This window comes from Grammomys surdaster, unplaced genomic scaffold, assembly GCF_004785775.1.
Source record: "Grammomys surdaster isolate TR1022 unplaced genomic scaffold, NIH_TR_1.0 65, whole genome shotgun sequence".
NCBI lineage: Eukaryota > Metazoa > Chordata > Mammalia > Rodentia > Muridae > Grammomys > Grammomys surdaster.
In genome coordinates this window covers 16573682-16593566 of record NW_021604567.1, presented here as the reverse complement: position 1 = coordinate 16593566, position 19885 = coordinate 16573682, and the positions used below count along the sequence as shown (strand labels likewise).

Below are 19885 nucleotides of genomic sequence, written 5' to 3'. Positions count from 1 at the left end.
GAAGGTTGGGTGTGTGTGCAGGAAGGTTGGGTGTGTGTGCAGGAAGGTTGGGCATGTGTGCAGGAAGGTTGGGTGTGTGTGCAGGAAGGTTGGGTGTGTGTGCAGGAAGGTTGGGCGTGTGCAAGGGAATCCGGGTGTGGATCACCAGCATTAGGAAGGAAGCAGTATGGTGGTACCCTTGTCATCTCAGGGTCAGGCTCCTGTGATCTCATTGTGATGCAAAAGGATGAGAAGGCCAAGGTCATTCTTGGCTCTATACTGAGTCAATTGTCACCCTGGGCTGCATGAGACCTTGTCTTAAAACAAGGAAAGAAAACAACCCTCTCTAAACTTGAAAAGATGTTTCAGTGGAAACCGCACTGCCTGTTTTTTTATGTCAACTGGACACAAGTTAGAATCATTTGTACAGAGAGAACCTTAGTTGAAAAAAATGCCCCAACTCAGATAAATCTGTGGGCAAGCCTGTGGTATGTTCTCCTAATAAGTGATTGGATGTTACCCAGTGACATTGGGTTTTACCAGCCTTGGCCGGGTGTTCCTGGGTGTACATGAAAGCAAGCTGGGGTTGGGCATGGTGGTTGAGGCTATCCTAGTATACTCAGGTATACTTAGGCTACATAAGCCTAGGCTACATAACTGAGAAAAAGAGGAAAAAAGGAAGGCTGCTGGAGGTGTGGCACAAAAGAGAAAGATTTAGGGAGCAAGCCTGTAAGCAGCTCTCTTCCATGGTCTCTGTTCCACGGTGTCTCTACTCCAGTTCCTGCCTCCAGGGGCCTTCACAGATTCTTGTCCTGACTTCCTTTCATGAAGGACTGTGATCAGGACACATAACTGAAATAAACCATTTGCTACCTATGTTGCTTTGGTCATTGTGTTTTATCACAGCAGTGGAAATGCTAAGAAACTATTGTAACCGTTCATTTCTAAGATCCAAAACCCGTAGGAAAACTCAAATAATTAGTAATTGTTGCATGTTAAAGAAAAAATCAAAATTCCTGGGTCACTTACCTTAATTTCTTTGGTATGCTTTTAGTTTTGCACTGAGATTGTTTTCTAGGATTGTTTTAGGAGGCTTTAAAAGAACATTAAGACTACAGCAGAAGTCAGGGAAGGACAGAGGTTTCTCCTGCCTCCTATCCTCATTCACATGAAGAGCCTCCTTACTCAGAGTTTCTCACCCGAGTCCACTGTCCACTGGCCTCTAGTGACACATTAGTATCATTTAAAATCTGTCACTTAGACTCTTAGTATTGTACATTCTGTAAGTTTGGACAAATGTTTACTGGCCTCGCTGCATTTTTATTGCCTGTGTATTTTGATTTTAAGCTCTTAACGAGATTTCCAATAATTACCCTTAAAAAGTCAGGTATATTTTCATATCATTATCTATAAAATATAATTCCTACTTTTGTATATGCCAAAATGTATATATCTATTAACATATATATTTTTAGAGAATATCAGAATATTGAGGCCATTATAGCTAGGTTATAACAACAAAAAATAAAGGGCGAATTATTCTAAAGAAAAGATTGTTTTGAAGTAAAATAGATGATATGAATGTAGAGTCCCATAAAAATTAAATCTTTAACCATCTAGACACAGAAGACTTTTACTCTTTGAATAATTTTACTTTTACTCAAATGTAAATGGAAGATAGTTTTAAGTATTCATTGGTTGAAGTCTGTTTAGCTTAAGTGACTTTGAAGCTTAGCAATTCTTGACTTAGATTCTAAAAATAAACAGATCAGATAAACCTTTGATGGTATTTTAGGTAAAATATTTGTAAAACATAGACATTTTTATTAAATTTGTTTATCCACTTTACAACCCAATATCCGCCCTTCTTCTCTTCCCAGGACTCCCTTACACAAGTCCTTCCCCCCATTCCACCTTCCCCTTTTCTTCTGAGAAGAGGAGTCCCACTTAGGGTATCCACCCACCCCCACACCCATTCCCCCACATCAAGTCGCTGCAGGACAAGGTGCATCCTCTCCTGTTGAGCTTAGACAAAGCTGTCCATTTAGGGGCACGGGATCCACAGGCAGGCAGGCAACAGGCTCAGGGACACCCCCGAGCCAGTTGTTTGGGGGACCCCCATAAAGACCAAGCTACTCATCTGCTACATATGTTCAGGGGGTCTAGGTCATGCCTGAGCTCACTCCTTGGTTAGTGATTCAGTCTCTAGGGGCCCCCAAGGATCCAGGTTAGTTGACTCTGCTGGACTTCCTGTAGATTCCCTGTCCTCTTTGGGTCCCTCAGGGTTAGCTTTTCTATAAAGCATTATTAAATAACTATTATTTTTGTATTAAGAGGTGCCAGCCACAGCTTAAATGACTGTACCATAAGGATAAGTAAACATGACAGACACACGTTATGTTTCATAGTATGGTGGAGTCAGCAAACCAGCCGTGCGCACAGGCAGGGTGAGCGTCAAGCCACTTTGCACGATGTGAAGACACACAGAAGACAGCCTAGGCAATGTTTGGAGCACAGGTGCTTGAACATTTTCTGGCTGTGACTGCTTTTTATTCGAGAGATTTTTACATGACTCCAAGCATGTGGCATGCAAAATAGGTATAGAACCAAAGAACCAAAGATTTGACCAATAATAAGTCATAAGGAAATTGATTTCAAAACAAATTAGGCATACAAATAATTTTACCATTTATTAAAGATGAAAGATAATTTGAATTTTGAGTTTCACTAGTAAAATGGTTGTGTTTGTTGTCTCACATACTATCCAAAAATATGTAAATTTGTTACTTACATGAAAAGAGTGACAATAAGAAAACATTGTGTTTTAGAACTGGGAAAATAGCTCAGTTAGTAAAGCAACTTTCTGCTGAAGCATGAGAACCCAAGTTTGATCCCACAACACATGTTAAAAAAAAAAAAAGCCTGTGTTGTTCTGTAGTATCAAAGACAGGAGGATCCCTAGGGTCCCTGGCTAGCCAGCCTAGCCAGCCTAGCCTACTTAGTGAGGCCAACGACAGGGAGAGAGACCTTGTTTCACAAATGAAGGTGGACCATAACTGAGGAAGAATGCTCGAGGCTGCTCTCTGGTTGCCTCCTGTGTGCATGCATGCACACACAGACATACAAACATTGTAGTCTATTGCCCTGGCCCATGGGGTGATGAACTAGGATCCAGAGGACCCGGAAGAGAGAACTGGAGGACAGGTGTACCCAAAGGGCCATGGCTTGTCTAGAGTCTGATCAAACTGTAATTTTAATTTTTCACACAGGGGTTATATACACATAGAGGCAGGATGTGGGGAGAGGGAAGACGCAGAGCAGAACAGGTCACTATGACTCTGTCTGTGATTCATCTGTTCTTATCTAAGCTGGTACTTTCCACCAAGGATACCTATCTACAAGATTTATGATTACTTGTTCTTATCTAGGTTGGTAGTTTTCCACCAAGGCTACCTGTCTACAAGGTCTATAGCTATCTGTTCTAGGGTTAGTATTTTCCCACAGAGACCAAGACTTTGTGTCAGTAGACATGTATGGCTGACTTAGGCCTTCAGTGTTTAAGCAAGGCTGCTCCCAACAGTCTATAACTGTAAGTGCATAAAATGTATGCTAAAGCATGTCAGTTCATAACACTCAGTAGCCTAGAATCTGAGCTAACTGTGTCAGGAAGTATTCATTGCCATTGCTTGGGTAGCAGAGTGCTCAGAGCAAGGTATAAACCACACTCAGGTAAAGTCTAAGTATCGTGGCAAGTGTTATCTCTTTGAAGACACTAAAGAATGAAGAGAATGAGGCAGTGGATGACTTTATGGCATAAATGTATGGTTCATTAGATTCTGATAGACAAAACTTGAGTTCTTTTTTTTTTAAATTGGTTATTTTATTTCTTTTTTTTTCAAATCAAACTTTTTACTTTTTCACACAGGGGTGATATACACAAAAAGGAAGGATGTGGGGAAGGGGATGACATAGGAGTGTAGGTGTTCAGGGGGAGTACAGATATCTTCCAGAACAGAGTGTTAGCTGGGTGGAGGTTTAGGGGACAGGTCACTAAAACTCCGCCTATGATTCACTTGTCCTTTTTTTTTTTTTTTCTCAAATCGTAATTAATTCACACAAGGGTTATAAACACATAAAGGCAGGATGCGGGGAAGGGAATGACACCTGAGTGTGGGTGTTCATGGGGAATACAAATATCTTCAGAACAGGATATTGGCTAGGTGAAGGTTCAGGGGACAATTCACTATGACTCTGCCTATGACTCACTTGTCCTTATCTAAGTTGGTATTGTCTGCCAAGGCTACCTATTTACAAGGTCTATGAGTACTCAGGCTTATAAATTTCCACAAAAGCTGCCTGTTGACATTAGCTTATAGCCATCTGTTTCAATGTTTTTCCACTAAGACCCAGGACTTGGTGTTAGTATACATGCATTACAGGCCTATTGCTGATTTTAGGCCTATGGCTGATTTTAGGCCTACAGTGTGTAAGCAGGGCTGCCCCAGACATCTCCTCCCTTCTCTAAGTATTGAAGGGCTGTGGCAATTCTAAACTTGCAAAGGCGGGGATAGAGGCCTGACCTCCAGTGTTTGAAGGGGACTTTGTAATGGCTCCAGTCCCCCTGTCGTCCAGTGAGGCATGAGGGCCATACCCATCCCGATGTCTTTTTCCTGGAGAGGGGATACTTTTGACATCAACCCCTATGCAGTCAGGCTTGTCCCTCAGGGAACCCAGATAGATATTTTTATCTTTTATTTATATTCCCTTGCAGTGCTTAGCCTCGCAGCCTAAGCAAGAATTCAGATTGCCTGTCAGAGGGGATTCTGGGTGGCCCCTCTCTGCTTGGTCTAGGGGCAGAAGTCCCCCCTTTTGGGTTGGGTGGAGATGGGTTTTGGAAACACCCTGTATAAAGTAACAACCTCATCTTGAGTCTCGTGGTCCTCCATAGCTAACTTATGATAATGTATCTGAGTAGGTTTTGCTACCAAGTTATTTATCTGTTGTATCACAGAGTTAGTCCGCCTATTTGAGGGCCAGGGACCAGCAGAAAAAAGCAAAAAGAACCCAAATAATGGTCCCAAGATGGAAGGAAATAGGGTTGACAACCTTGGAGAGGCTGCAAACCACTTCTTGTACCAGCATTCATCTGTCTCTTTCCCTCTCTGATTTTTCTTAGGGCCTTCACTACCTATTTGATGCTCTCTTTAACCCTCCTTGTCTTGTCTATGTAAAGGCAACCTTCTTCTTTGAGGGCTGTACACAGTCAAGAGCTGTACACAGCCTTTTCTATTGTACTAGAGTAAATCAAGTCCAATAAGGATCTTTGCAATTTTAGGAGGTCTCTTCAGACGAAGAAACGAGGGGTTTCTTCAGAGTAGTGATGAAAACTTGAGTTATTGATGAAAGTCGCGTTTGAGGTGTGTTTCTTGGAATATTGTTGACATGCTGATTATACTTGGCTCACTGAACCAAATGGTATACTGTCTCTCTTACCAGTGGTATTCTGCTCGATATACTATTCTCCAGTCTTTTTCAACTGCAGATTGGATCTGTAACTCATCCGTGTAGTAACCCATATGTTAGAATATATTGAAGTGCATTTTCTTAATAGATTTTAATGGCAAGATTATTTTAAACTTATCTTGTTGATTGCTCAGAAAACACTGAAATAGACAAAATAATGTTTTCTGTAGCAGCTTACCCAAACTTAGAATATGATAATTTGACATGGATTCAAGTAGTTCTATAAGTGGGATGTGCCAGAAAACTGAATGTGAAATGCTAACATCTTTTTCTTTTTGCAGAATCAGATTATTCTTACTACAACCTAATCCTGAAGAAAGCTGGACAGTTTTTAGACAATATACATGTCAATCTCCTGAAGTTTGCTTTCTCTATAAGGGCATACTCTCCAACTGTTCAGATGTTCCAGCAGGTATAAATATCCAATAAAGATGCATACTTAGTGAAGATGCATATCATAGTATATACTAAGCTATTTAAAGTGAACATCATTGGTTCAAAACAAATATATATTTCATTCCATAACATGCACATTATCTCATTACCATTTCTGTCATTGATTATGGTTGAAAAAAAGAAATATAGTCTACTGGAGTTAGGAAAGTGTGAGGGCACGTTGCCAGTGAAACTGCTTATAAGTTTTATAGAATTAAAAAAAAACTTGGATACATGTTTCTCCTAAGGCAAGGTTTACATATTACTTAAATTCTACTCAGAAAATATTTTACCTTCATTAGAACAATTACCTCATAGTAAAAGATCCATTATTTTAGCCAAGGTAGCAGTTGAGTTGAAGGACTATGTTCTAATGCTGAGCTACTGGAATCACATTGTCTCTGGGGTTGTAGATCGCCGCTGAGGAACCACCACCAGATGGATGTGCTGCATTTGTGGTCATACACACCAAGTGGACCTGTAAAATCAGTGAGATTAAAAAGCTGCTGAACAAGGCTGTTTCAAGGTGAAGTACTGTGGGGAGAGTCAAGAGAAATGGTTTGTGGGGAAGAGAGTTGGAATAGAAATTTTAGTATTCTAAGACGTTGGACAGAGTTAGCCAATCCTGTTTGTATCAGTGTTTGTATGAAACTTTTTATGTCCTTTAGCCCATTTTAAGGATAAGAAAAAATCTATGTTGCAAGTAATTTTGAAGACACTAGGAATGTTGGTCATTATCACTGTGAGAGAAGGAGTCTGCCCTCCCTTACTTCCTTGCATACTTATCAGACACTGTGTAAGGAAACTTTCCAAACATAGTGGCTTAAAGTAGTGACTACTCTCTGTGGAAGCTGAGCACCTCTTTCACCTGGTCTCCTCCTGTGTGTGCCTCAGAGCCTGAAAAGGGTATGTAAGTGATGCTAACTAGCTTTACAAGTAGAGGTAGACATCACAAGAAGTGTAAATAATCCAGCATGTGTCCAGGACAGGAGTTGTCATAACTGTTGGAATGGTTGTGTCAGCCTACAGAACCCCCATGCTTCCTGAACCTGTCCATAAGAAACTCAGTCATAGTTCTTAGTATTAACACTAATCTTTAATGGAGGTGTGCTTTTGTATGGCCTTGTACGTATTTGGAAACTTTTCAGGGAATATGAACTGTAGTGAAAGTTATTCTAATTAAATATAAATTTAATTGATTAAAATTATATTATTAAATATTATTTTATTGACAATGCAACATATCAGAAATAAAGAATTTCTAATAGTCAGTTTTAGATAAACCAAATTTCTTTTTTTTATTTTTACTTTCCTATTTCTACAGTTACTGACAACATGAATTCTTTGGTGGCAGAAAATGTCAAGTATCAAGGTGTATACTGATACACTTGTTGACTCCCACTTCCTTTGAAAGTTTGTATTTTGTTTTTATTTTAGACCCAGGCCTTACCTATTTGAACGAGATCATAAGTTTCCCACAAGCAGTGAGAACTTACCAGTGGTTATTCTCTATGCAGAAATTGGTACAAGAGCATTTGCTGAATTTCACAGAGTATTGTCTAAGAAGTCAAAAAATGGTAAAATCCTGTATGTCCTCCGCCACTATATTAAGGTACATGGTTCATTGTTTTTTGTTTGTTTTACCAATATTTGTAATTTGTGGTTTTCTCTTCTTTTCTGACCCAGACTAAAGGTTTATCAATTTTTTTTGTCTTTTGTATTTTGTGTTTTGTATAACATTGATTTGTTGATTGTTTTTGTTTCTATGACCTTTCCGTCTCAGCAGTGTTCTGTTCCATATCTGGTGCTCCTTTCCCAATCTTCTTTAGAGTTTTGTTTTCATCTGCACGTCTGGTTTCTTCGTGACCCTTGGGTTGCTGTGTTGAGAGCTTCTTCCGTTGTTGCTGCTGTAGCACTTACTGTTAAGCATCTGTAAGAACTGTGTTAGTTTAGCTCAGGCATTTTCAGAACATCCGATTCTAAGGGAACTATGGACAGAACCTGGGCTGCTCCAGCCATTCCCTTCATGTCTCAGGATGCTAGGTACCGAGAGAATAGCGCAGTTATTCTAGGAATCACACTTAAAAAAACAGGGTAACAGCTGTGGTGCACAGGCCATCTGGAGACTTGGCTATCCATTAGGCATTTACTACTGAAATGTCTTTCCAGTCTCTTCTCTAGTCTCAGTGTTTAAATTTTATTATATGATTTTAGTGAAATTACTGCTATTTACTAGAAATGAGAAAATCTTGTTAAATAATCTTAAATTTTTTAGTACACTAGAATACAGATATTTTAAATGTCTACAGTCCATATGAAGATAAAAATATACAACAGAAGCCTAGGTCCATTGAATGTATGTATGCTTTGTAAATGTTAACATACTTAAGTCATTAGTTCATGTGCCTCCAGGCCAAGCATTATTTACAGAGCAGTAAGATAGAAACAGCCCTTTTTTCAGAAACCTACGTTCTGTGGCCAATGGTGAAGAACCTATAGTTAATATGTATTTCAGTGGAAAGGGAGTTAGGAGAGGGTCACATGACGGGAGCAGAGTGTGAAGACAGCACATTCTAGGGAGCTGATTCCATTAAACTCGTAATTCTCAATTATTTTCCTTTCTTTGCCAGAAGAATATCATCAGCACATTATACATGTAATTCTCTACTAGGTGGGGCAACCAGAGATAGGAGCTACAGTAACAGAAACTGGATGTAGGAGATAAAAGTATATATTTATCTTCTGTTCACCAAGTGATGCTAAGATGTCCCCTAGAGGATATGCCCATCTGTTGAGGCTCCGTCTCAAATACTCTCTGGAGAATATAACCAAAAATATATTTCTATATTAGATGATACTGTCCATGAGGACGCTTTTACCATTAAATAATAGCCTCCTGCTTAATGACTGGCGTCTTCTATGTTCACAGTAGCTGTCAATCCTGTAAATTGATCAACATGTCATTGTAATGAAAACACACTTCCTTATGGTTCCTTGTGACCAGATGCCTTTTTAAGGGAGAAGAAGAGAAAGGTTTTTCTTACCTTTTTTGGCCTACAAGTGCTTCAGTTTACAAATCCAAACTTATTGAACCGCGATTCAGTTTTTATTTTAATGCCTTTCAAAAGAAGAAAGTACATAGGAATTTAATAAACATTTTTCTTTTATTATGCAGGAGCCTATAACTTTAGTACTGATAATAGAAACTGGTCCTGTAGAATTCCATTTCCTTCATGAACTCTGACAGGGCGTGTGGCCTTACTTCAGTTTCCGAAGCCACTAGCTGCAATGCTGTTGTAGGGTAGCTGAATGAAACTGAAAGCTCTTTAAAACATTTCAGCTTTTTCGTGTTAGTGTATTTGTAAATAACTCAGTTGCTACATGCTTTCACTGCAGTGTTCCTGAGTTACATTTTAGTGTGAGCAGCAGTTTTAAGTACTAGATATCCAAAGGTTATTCATACATGTTCTGATTGGAAGTAAAACAGACCAGGAGATAGGCACTCTGCCAATATACTTAATTTTAAGCCTAAGGAAAGCGTTAGGGAAGACAAAAGAGGTATGCAGGCATATCGAACCGTCGCTGTGCAGACTTGTGTTAAGCAAAGACACATGGTGCTTCTGAGAGTGCGGTGCACAGACTGATTAAAACCCGCTTCCTACCTGGAATAAACCCCAAATGCTAGTGGTTGCAGCTCAGCCAGTAGGAGTTTCAGTTGCAGACGAAGGAAACTTAGACTTCTTTTCACAATCATATGTATTCATCTGTGTTGCCTCTTGCAAAATGAAACATGATTTGCCTTGCTTATTGGAGGAATCTCTAGAGATACATTTTATATTTGTTTCTTCCAAGAAGAAAATTAGCTACCAAAATTCTGATAATATAAATATTACAGATTGGTCATTAATTTGTGGCATTTGGAATACGTTAGTCATCAGGAGACCTGAAGAAAGATCTGAGCAGGGTTTCCAAAGCACTAAGCTCTGAGTGCTTTATTGTCTGTCTGTCTGCCTCTAGTCTCAACATTTCATTGTTTATTTTTGCTCACTCTCTGGTTTTCCTGGAACTAGCTACCTAACAAATGAGAAGCAAATGAGACTAAAGTGTCATAGCTAAATTTCTATTAGGAAGGTGTCCTCAACAAAATTCTGATTCTTTGGTAGACTATGTAAAGAATATAAGTATTTCCCCCAAACAATAATAATGTCTTATGGTGGTTAAAAGCTTTTTGTGTTGGGCAGGGGCTGTAGCCTGGAGCACTTGCAAGGTGCTGGATTCAACCCTTTGCATCTAGTAAATACATGCATGCACAAGCATGTGCCTCCAGTGTTGGTAATTTGCTATAGTATCCTAATATGGCATGGTGTGGTTACATAAATTTAAAGCAAGATGCTTAACAAAATGTTTCTTCTTTTTCTAAAATAAATGTATTTTAACAGAAACCAAGCTCCAGGAAAATGTACTTATCTGGCTATGGTGTGGAGCTAGCAATTAAAGATACAGAATACAAAGCACTGGATGATATCCAAATTAAAAGTAAGGTTTTAAATGTTTAAACAAGGCTTCTTTCTTTTCTGCTTTTGACATTTTTGTTAGTAGACAATGTGTGTGATCATGCTTCCTTCCCCCGCTCTCCTCAGCACACATTCCTTCTAACTTGACATCCTTTGCTTTTTGTTTATAACCTACTATGTCTATCCATTACTGCTTCCCACGTGCACGTGTGTAAAGTAACTACTTTAATATCAATGTAAGCAGTGAATTAATCCAGTGGCTGTATTTCTTCACCTTATGCTGGTCCTCAATAACCACACAGAGAAACCAAGATTTCTTTCAAGATACATCTCAATAGCTGAGCAGTTAAATGATCTACCTTAAAGTTCTATGCTAATCTGGCTACCTCCCATCCCATCCCATAATACTTGCATCTTATTATTGATCTGGCTCTCTGGCTCTTTTGGTTTCAGGTCTTTTCTCATGGATCCAAATCCTCCCTCTTCCTGGCAGATCTGAATCTCAATCTCTCTCTCTCTCTCTCTCTCTCTCTCTCTCTCTCTCTCTCTCTCTCTCTCTTTCTCTCTCTCTCTCTCTCTTTCTCTCTCTCTCTCTCTCTCTCTCTCTCTCTCACACACACACACACACACACAGGTTCTGTCCTCCACCAGGTGGTGGACATCCCACACTAGTCTGTCTTCTGCCCAGCCATTGCGGATCAGCATTTATTGGCAAGACAGAAAATAAATGGTGAGAACTGTTTACACAAGCTTGAGACAGGAGATTCTTGATATAAATATATAAAATTACAATGTTGTGTCCAGATTGAAACAAGGTATGAGGACAGAGAAAGCAGCATTTGAATAACACAAGGGTAAACTTTACAGTGTACAAAAACACGCCTGCAAATATGAACGTGCGTGATGTCATCCGCTAGGGTATGCTAGGCAGCTTACTAATTCCCCCTTAAAGAAAAGTGTCGCTCAGCAAGCCATCCATCACCAATAGCTGTGAGCTAGGTGTGACACATGCTGGCACTCTTGACTGGCTTCGTCTTGTGCAGGTGACTACAGGCTCCAGTGAGTTGCTGAGTGTGACAGCCATGTCCTGTCCAGAGCAGAGGATTGCCAGCACTGCCTATGGCAGTTCTTAGGTTCTTCCCTCTCCGCTCTGCACTGTTTACTGCGCCTTGAGGTGGCAGCGCTTTGATACAGATATTTCATCTGTGGCAGAGCCCTTGGGGACATTCTAGTGCATGCTGATAAGAGCCTGATATAGATGTCTCCTCAGAGGTCTGCAAGAGTCTGACATACTCAGAGGCAAATGCTCACAGCTAGCCATTGAACTGATCATGGGATTCCCAATGGAGGAGTTAGAGTGAAGACTGAAGGAGCTGATAGGGTTTGCGGCCCCATGAGGAGAGCAACAATACCAACGAACCAGAGCTCCCAGGGTCTAAACCACCAGCCTGAGAGCACAAAGGGAGGGATCCATGGCTTCAGCTGTATATGTAAGGGTGGAGGGCCCTGCTGGGCATAGGTGGGAGAAGAGATCCTTGGTCTCATGAAGGCTGGACACCCCAGTGGGTGGGAATTTGAGGGTGGGGAGGTGGGAGTTGGGGGTAGGTAGGGGTACATCCACAGAGAAGCAAGAGGAAGGCTGAGGGGATAGGGGGTTCCTGGTTTGGTGGGGGATGGGGTAAGAGGATAACATATGAAATGTAAACAAAACATCCAATTAAAAAAAAAGGAAAAAAAAACAACACCAAAAGTAAAGCTTGGTTAGTTTTTCGGGCATTGTATGGAGCATGCTTTGATTATATTCATCTCATTCCCCAACTCTTCCAAGACATACACCTCCTTCTCTAAGCACCCAAATTGTCTCCTTTTTAAAGGAAAAAAAAAAGAACAGTTTGTACTCCCTAACATTCTGGAGGTACGTACGGCCTTCTACTGGAATACCATCACACCCTAAAAGAAAGCTGACCCCCACTTCCCAGCATCTAATTGCCGATGTCTCCTCGGCTGGGAGATTTAGTTTGTAGTCTGTCTAAGGTCTGCTTTCCCCTTGCTAGCCCTTGCGTTTCTGTGCCTTTGCTTAGAGACACTTTGCTTACTTTTAAAGTTATCCATCTGTCTGCTTCATTTCCCATCGAGTGTGGTATGTATCGTTAGTGTCTTTTTCCTGACATCGAGCCCATCAGAAATCACAGTAGAAAACAAGTTTGATCTAGTGATTGAGCGCAGCAGGTATTGTGCTAGCACACGACTACATCCAAGCATCCCCGCATCACTGCATACAGTCAGGGCCCAGAGCCTCAGAAGAGGCGAGAGAGCATAGCTGCTGCGTGTAATCACTACACATGAGGGCAAGCCCGACACCCTCCCGTATTCCACTCCAGCACCATTTGGTAGAAGATGGAGAATGAGTATAACATAATACACCATTATTTTGTGAGGTTGTAAGTGTCTTTCTAAAGATCATTTGACATCTTTAAGATTGCTTGAGTTGTGCAAAAACTCACATTTATTAGGGTGTGGATGTGCCATGAGGCCTGAAAGCATAAACCATGATTCGCTGTGGGTCTTATTTCTTATCATTTTGGTGTATAAAATAGAAAGTTGCTATAAAGTAATTTATATAATATTCATTATGGTTATGCAGAATGTAATGACCTAAGCCCATTTTTAAAGAGAGTATATATTTATTTAGGATTATAGTGTATACACAGTCATATATGTTAACCTTTTGCATGAAAGAAGTATGCATGAAAGAAAACAAATAGAATTCATTTTATTGAGAGTTCCATGTTCTTTTCCCAGTCTACAGATATTTATTTTTCCTTTAATGTAGCTACGACTGATACTGCTATAGAAAATGAGACTGAAGCAGATGAAGTTCAAGGATTTCTTTTTGGGAAACTGAAGTGAGTCTGAATAGAAATGAAATTGGTTTTATTTTGTACTTTTGCTTTGAAAGTAGTTCATTTGATATGCAATGTTATACATATATATATATATATATATACACTGTTTTCAGTTTTCAGTTTCTATTATTGGGATAAAATACCATGTGAAAGGCAACTTAGGGAGGAGAGGATTTATTTGGCATATCCTTCCACATCACTATTCATCACTGAAGGAAGTCAAACAGGGCAGGAACCTGGAGGCAGGAGCCAATGCAGAGACCATGGAAGGCTGCTGCTTACTGGCTTGCTCCCCGGGGTTTGCTCAGCCTGGTTTCTTGTAGATCCCAAGACCACCTGCCCAGGGATGGCGCCACCCACAATGGGCTGGGCCCTCCCTCATTAATCACTGATTTTAAAAAATGCCTTACATCTGATTTTATAGAGTCATTTTCTTAATTGAGTCTCCCTCCTCTCAGATGACTCTAGTTTGTGTCAAGTTGACATAAAACTAGCATGGGTACATACAATTTTATATGCATATTATTGTGTTTATTAAAGAAATTACAGACAGTTAATGTCAAGAAGGAATAGAAAGTAGACACCAAGACCACGAGAATGTCTAACAATCATGAATTCCATGTGGGAGATGACTGTTGTTGCCAGCATGCCATGGCATGTGTGTCTGAGGCCTTCCCGCACATGCTCTAGGGGAAAATGACTGCCTACACAGTGTTTGGTTTGCACAGTGGAACTGTATTGTGCACTTGTGTTTCCGTAGTGAGAGAGCTGCCCCACCATGGGACTTTGAATTCTTTCTGTGTGCTCACTCACGTACATTTCCACTTAGTCTTGGTACAGCTTTCAGGAAAAATATATCAAGTCAAGATACTTGTAATTCTTTAATTTTGATACATATTTGTAAATTTAACTCGTAAAATTTACTACCACATCTACACTAGAATGACAATGTTTCTGATTTTTTAGAACTGTACTAACAACATACTGTTTTTAATTTTTTTTGTCAAGGCATAAAATGATTCTTTTCTTTACAATTATTTGACTAGTCTGACATATTTTGTAGTTTGGATTCAGGAACAGCTTTTGAGAGTTTGCTGCAAGGTTTAGCTTCCTTCTGTATCCTTATTAGACTTTGAGTTTCTTAATTGCTTATTCCTGACCTTTGCTTTTTTTCTTGCTATATTTTTGCTAGTTTTTGGAACGTTTTCCATGTATTGAATTATGTATTATTGATGTTTAGTTTCTTATAATTTTTAAAATTGAAATATATTCAGTTTACCATTCTGTCTAAATTGACAGTTTGAATTTTATTTCTAATATGGTAAGGCATCCCTTAGGTAAGTGGCAAAGTAGAAATTTGGAACTTGTGTTTAGGTCACAGTTAAATGTGTATTTCTCCCCCTTTGAATCAGAAAAAAAAAATGATTCTATAAACAAAGCCTCAAATTTTATAGAATTAGGTAAACCTTGAAACTATGAAATAATAAACATAATGAGCCAGTGAATCAGTTATCAAATGTCTCAGTGATTCCTACACTGTTCAGTTGCTGTGACGAGATGCCATGATCACAGAAACATATAAAAGAAAACGTTATTTGGTACTTACAGTTTCAGAGGTTTAGTCCATTATTTTCACAGCAGGGAGCATGGCAGCAGGCAGGTGTGGTGCTGAGAAGCTGAGACCCACATCCTCGGCTACAGGCTGGGGGGGGGGGGGCGCAACAGTGGGCGGGGCATGGGTTTTTGAAACCTCAAAGCGCACCCAGTGACAAACCTCCTCCAGTAAGGCCACACCCACTCAAGCAAGGCCTCGCCTCACCTCCTAATCCCTCTCAAGTAGTGGCACTCCCTGTCAACTAAGCATTCGAATATGTGAGCCTATGGGGGTCACTCTTGTTCACACCACCTCATACACTATTCATGTGCACCCTATGGTGCTGTCTCCTTCTGAATTACAGTTGTTACATACTTGAATGAATGTATGTACATACATTTGTAAGTATGAATACATACTTACAAAGATTTGAAACATAAAGGCTATAATAAAATCTTTACAACAGTTTGTAAGAATTAATTAACACTGTATAAATGTTTATTACAAATTTGCCTCTTCTCAGGAAGGATAGTAGCATTGGTCCAGAGCTTCCTGCAACCAACATGATCTCTTCTTCAAGCAATTCCATCTGCAGACATTCTCTTATCATATAAAAACACAGTCCTAGGGGTCACATGGTAATGGAGCTTGTTTGGAGGTCCTTCTGTCTTAGTACATTTGTGCTACTATAATAGAATATCTGAGAATAGACAGGATGTAAAAAGCAGAAATCTAGTTCTGGGAGTAGAAACTAAAATTAAGGCCTGTATACATTTTAGAGGGGAAGAACATTGTCCCCTCAGATGACAGACAGAATAAAGGAAGAATGATACTTAGACAGCGCATCCTACAGACCCTGCATAAGGTGCTAATCCACTCGTGAGGGCACAAACCTCTGCTTGTCAATTCCCAAAGAACACCCTCCTGATAACCCCTCTCAATACAGCTATAGTGGACGTGGATGCTGGAGGAGATTTGTTGGAACTTGTCACTGTCCTTACTATCCCCACACACCATCCTTTAGCCTTGGGGTTGGCCACACCTTGTTCCACCTGTGATTCAGGAGGGAGGATAGTGGAGGACACACTGCAGAGTGTGACCATCACGGCATGAGAGACAGAATGCGTTTTCATTGCGCTGATTAACTATCCTTTGCTATTTCTAGGCTCCATTCCTGCTTCTGTGACCAACAATTCAGTCCCTAGACTGACCCACATGAACCTTGCTTGCTTGCTTCTTCTTTCCCTCCCTTCCTTCTTCCCTCCCTCCATCCCTCCCTTAAACAAGAAAGGCTACAATGCCTTGATTTATTGAGCATCACAGGAAAGATAATGTTACTATGATGTGTATAGCAAGATGCCATTTGACTACATAATTGTTTGACCCTTAAAAGATGCTCTGACATATTTAACACTGGACAATGTTACCTTATATGAGCTTTTCATGTAAGTCTGCGATGAAACTATAAAGAAATAGAACAAACTAAGGTTGCATAAGAAGAATCACTTTGGCCTTTTGGCTAGGACCAAGTGAAGGTTGCTATGAGAAGCATGTCTGTAGTTGTAGAGTGGTTTCAGTGTTAAAATGTAGAAGCAATATTATACTTAGAAATGACTTAAAATATAAAAGTTGATCATTCTTCCTTCTGCCTTGCATTTTTCACAGGTCACGTTATAATTAAGGATCCATCCCTCCAGATTTTTTGTTGTATGTATTTTAAAAAGGCACATACATACATACATACATACATACATACATACATACATACGTCTTCCTCCTTACATTCAGTGACTATAGCTGTATCATAATTTATTAGCTTAATTCTGAATTATTAGCCTCTTTCTAATTACAGAAAAGATTTCAAAGTATACTGCTTGTATAATAATTTGTGATAAATGGTGAAAATTAACATTACTTAATATTCTGATGCAGAGAAATATATTCAGATCTTAAAGACAATCTGACAATATTCCAAAAGTACCTGATTGAAAGCAGCAAAGAAATGACTCCTTTGAAGGTCTGGGAATTACAAGGTACAGTCACACTTTATAAAAGACCATAGTTAATTATGAGGATATAAACGGATATACATTGTTAATTACAACATCATCATACCTTAAAAGTTACATGAAACATGGGTATTTGATATTATCATTCTTAAAGTATAAACTTATTTCCTTCTCATGTACTACACCCTACTTCAGAGTTTGTTGTGTTGATTTAAAAGGCTGGTGGAATAGCTCGTGCCTGTAACTTTACCAGTTGAGAAGCTGAGGCAAGAGGACCGTTTTGAGTTTAAGGCCAGAGGCATTACACAGATGTGTAGACCAGCCTGATCTACAGTGTAAGACTCTGTTGCACAGAATCCCCTCAAGGTGATGGCATTCTCCAGTGGGAGAGTATCTAGTGAGTTGTCCGGGTTCTGAAAACCAACCTCCCATCTGTGTTCCTTCAACCATGCTGACTGAAGGCAGAGACCTGAAGGCAGAAGGGAGACTACAGAAAAGAAAGCGTTTAGTCCAGAGTGGGGATGACAGACAGTGAAGTGTGGAAGCAGTTGCATAGAGTTCATTGACACATGGAGGAAACTGCCACAAAGAATTAATTTTCAAAAATTAAAACTCCACAATCCTCAAAAACATTCTGTTAAATTAGAATTTAGAACCAAATTTTACTTTTGGAGAGTGAGTATAGCCATAATTTCTCAGACTACCAGTAGTGCAAGTAGACCAGGCAGGCTTCCAATAGTTTGGAGTTTAGGCCTTTTGCCAGCACAGATTCCCAACTAGCTCATTTAACTTAACCCAACTATCTTGTCTGTGGCCTACCACGTGGCTGGCATGCTGGCACAGAATTATCAATGTAAAATAGAGTGACACACTTCATACAAAGTAAAACGAGTCCCCCAGCAAGAGATGAAGAACTCAGCTTGTAAAATCAGGCAACAGGTGATTTCCTCTGTTAACTGACCCTTTGTTAAATTTGACCTCACACAATTTGTGTTTCTTTGCCAGATTTTTAATGGAAAAATTTCAAGTGAAAGGGCAAGCAGCTATAAACCTAGCAGTTTCAGTGCTAACAACCAAACCCCAAGAATCTGTGACCAAGATTAGACCACCTTTTACTTATTTTCAGTTCATAATTTTCCTTCTGTGTTGTTTGAAATGGTTTGGTAGGGGTGGGCATGCATTATTTTTATGCACAACATTCCTCACCTCTTTCACACACTTTTTTTAACATAGCAGCTTCATTAAGATGTAATTCACACATGCTACAGAGGGGACACACATGTCCCCTCTACATGACTCACACATGACACAGTGTCCCCTCCACATAATTCACTCATGACACAGTGTCCCCTCTACATAACTCACACATGACACAGTGTCCCCTCTACATAACACATGACACAGTGTCCCCTCTACATGACTCACACATGACAAAGTGTGCCCTCTACATAACTGACACATGACACAGTGTCCCCTCTACATAACTCACATATGACACAGTGTCCCCTCTACATAATTCACTCATGACACAGGGTGCCCTCTATATAACTCACACATGACACAGTGTCCCCTCTGCATAACTCACACATGGCACAGTGTCCCCTCTTCATAACTCACACATGACACACTGTCCCCTCTACATAACACATGACACAGTGTCCCCTCTACATGACTCACACATGACATAGTGTGCCCTCTACATAACTCACACATGACACACTGTCCTCTCTACATAACTCACACATGACAGAGTGTCCCCTCTACATAACACACACATGACACAGTGTCCCCTCTACATAACTCACACATGGCACAGTGTCCCCTCTTCATAACTCACACATGACACACTGTCCCCTCTACATAACACATGACACAGTGTCCCCTCTACATAATTCACTCATGACACAGTGTCCCCTCTACATAACTCACACATGACACACTGTCCCCTCTACATAACACATGACACAGTGTCCCCTCTACATAATTCACTCATGACACAGTGTCCCCTCTACATAACTCACACATGACACAGTGTCCCCTCTGCATAACTTACACATGACACAGTGTCCTCTCTACATAACTCACACATGACACAGTGTCCCCTCTACATAACACATGACACAGTGTCCCCTCTACATGACTTACACATGACACAGTGTCCCCTCTACATAACACACACATGACACAGTGTCCCCTCTACATAACTCACACATGACACGGTGTGCCCTCTACATAACTCACACATGACACAGTGTCCCCTCTACATGACTCACACATGGCACAATGTCCCCTCTACATAGCTCACACATGACACAGTGTCCCCTCTACATAACTCACAAATGACACAGTGTCCCCTCTACATAACACACACATGACACAGTGTGCCCTCTACATAACACACACATGACACAGTGTCCCCTCTACATAACACACACATGACACAGTGTGCCCTCTACATAACACACACATGACACAGTGTCCCCTCTACATAACTCACACATGACACAGTGTCCCCTCTACATAACTCACACATGACACAGTGTGCCCTCTATATAACACACACATGACACAGTGTGCCCTCTACATAACACATGACACAGTGTCCCCTCTACATGACTCACACATGACAAAGAATGCCCTCTACATAACACATGACACAGTGTCCCCTCTACATAACTCACACATGACACAGTGTCCCCTCTACATAACTCACACATGACACAGTGTGCCCTCTATATAACTCACACATGACACAGTGTCCCCTCTACATAACTCACACATGACACAGTGTGCCCTCTACATAACTCACACATGACACAGTGTCCCCTCTACATAACACACACATGACACAGTGTCCCCTCTACATAACACACACATGACAGTGTGCCCTCTACATAACACATGACACAGTGACCCCTCTACATA

At 40.3% G+C, this 19885-nt stretch overlaps 1 protein-coding gene across 1 annotated transcript in view; it reads left to right on the top strand.

Annotated features, from left to right (window-relative positions):
• Uggt2 (UDP-glucose glycoprotein glucosyltransferase 2) overlaps positions 1-19885 on the top strand; it is a 119614-nt gene that overhangs the window by 5903 nt on the left and 93826 nt on the right. The window contains exons 3-8 of the mRNA XM_028771534.1: positions 5784-5914; positions 6351-6463; positions 7375-7549; positions 10377-10473; positions 13285-13357; positions 16884-16984. Of these exons, the coding sequence (XP_028627367.1) occupies positions 5784-5914; positions 6351-6463; positions 7375-7549; positions 10377-10473; positions 13285-13357; positions 16884-16984 (690 nt within the window). The remainder of the gene's footprint in view (positions 1-5783; positions 5915-6350; positions 6464-7374; positions 7550-10376; positions 10474-13284; positions 13358-16883; positions 16985-19885) is intronic.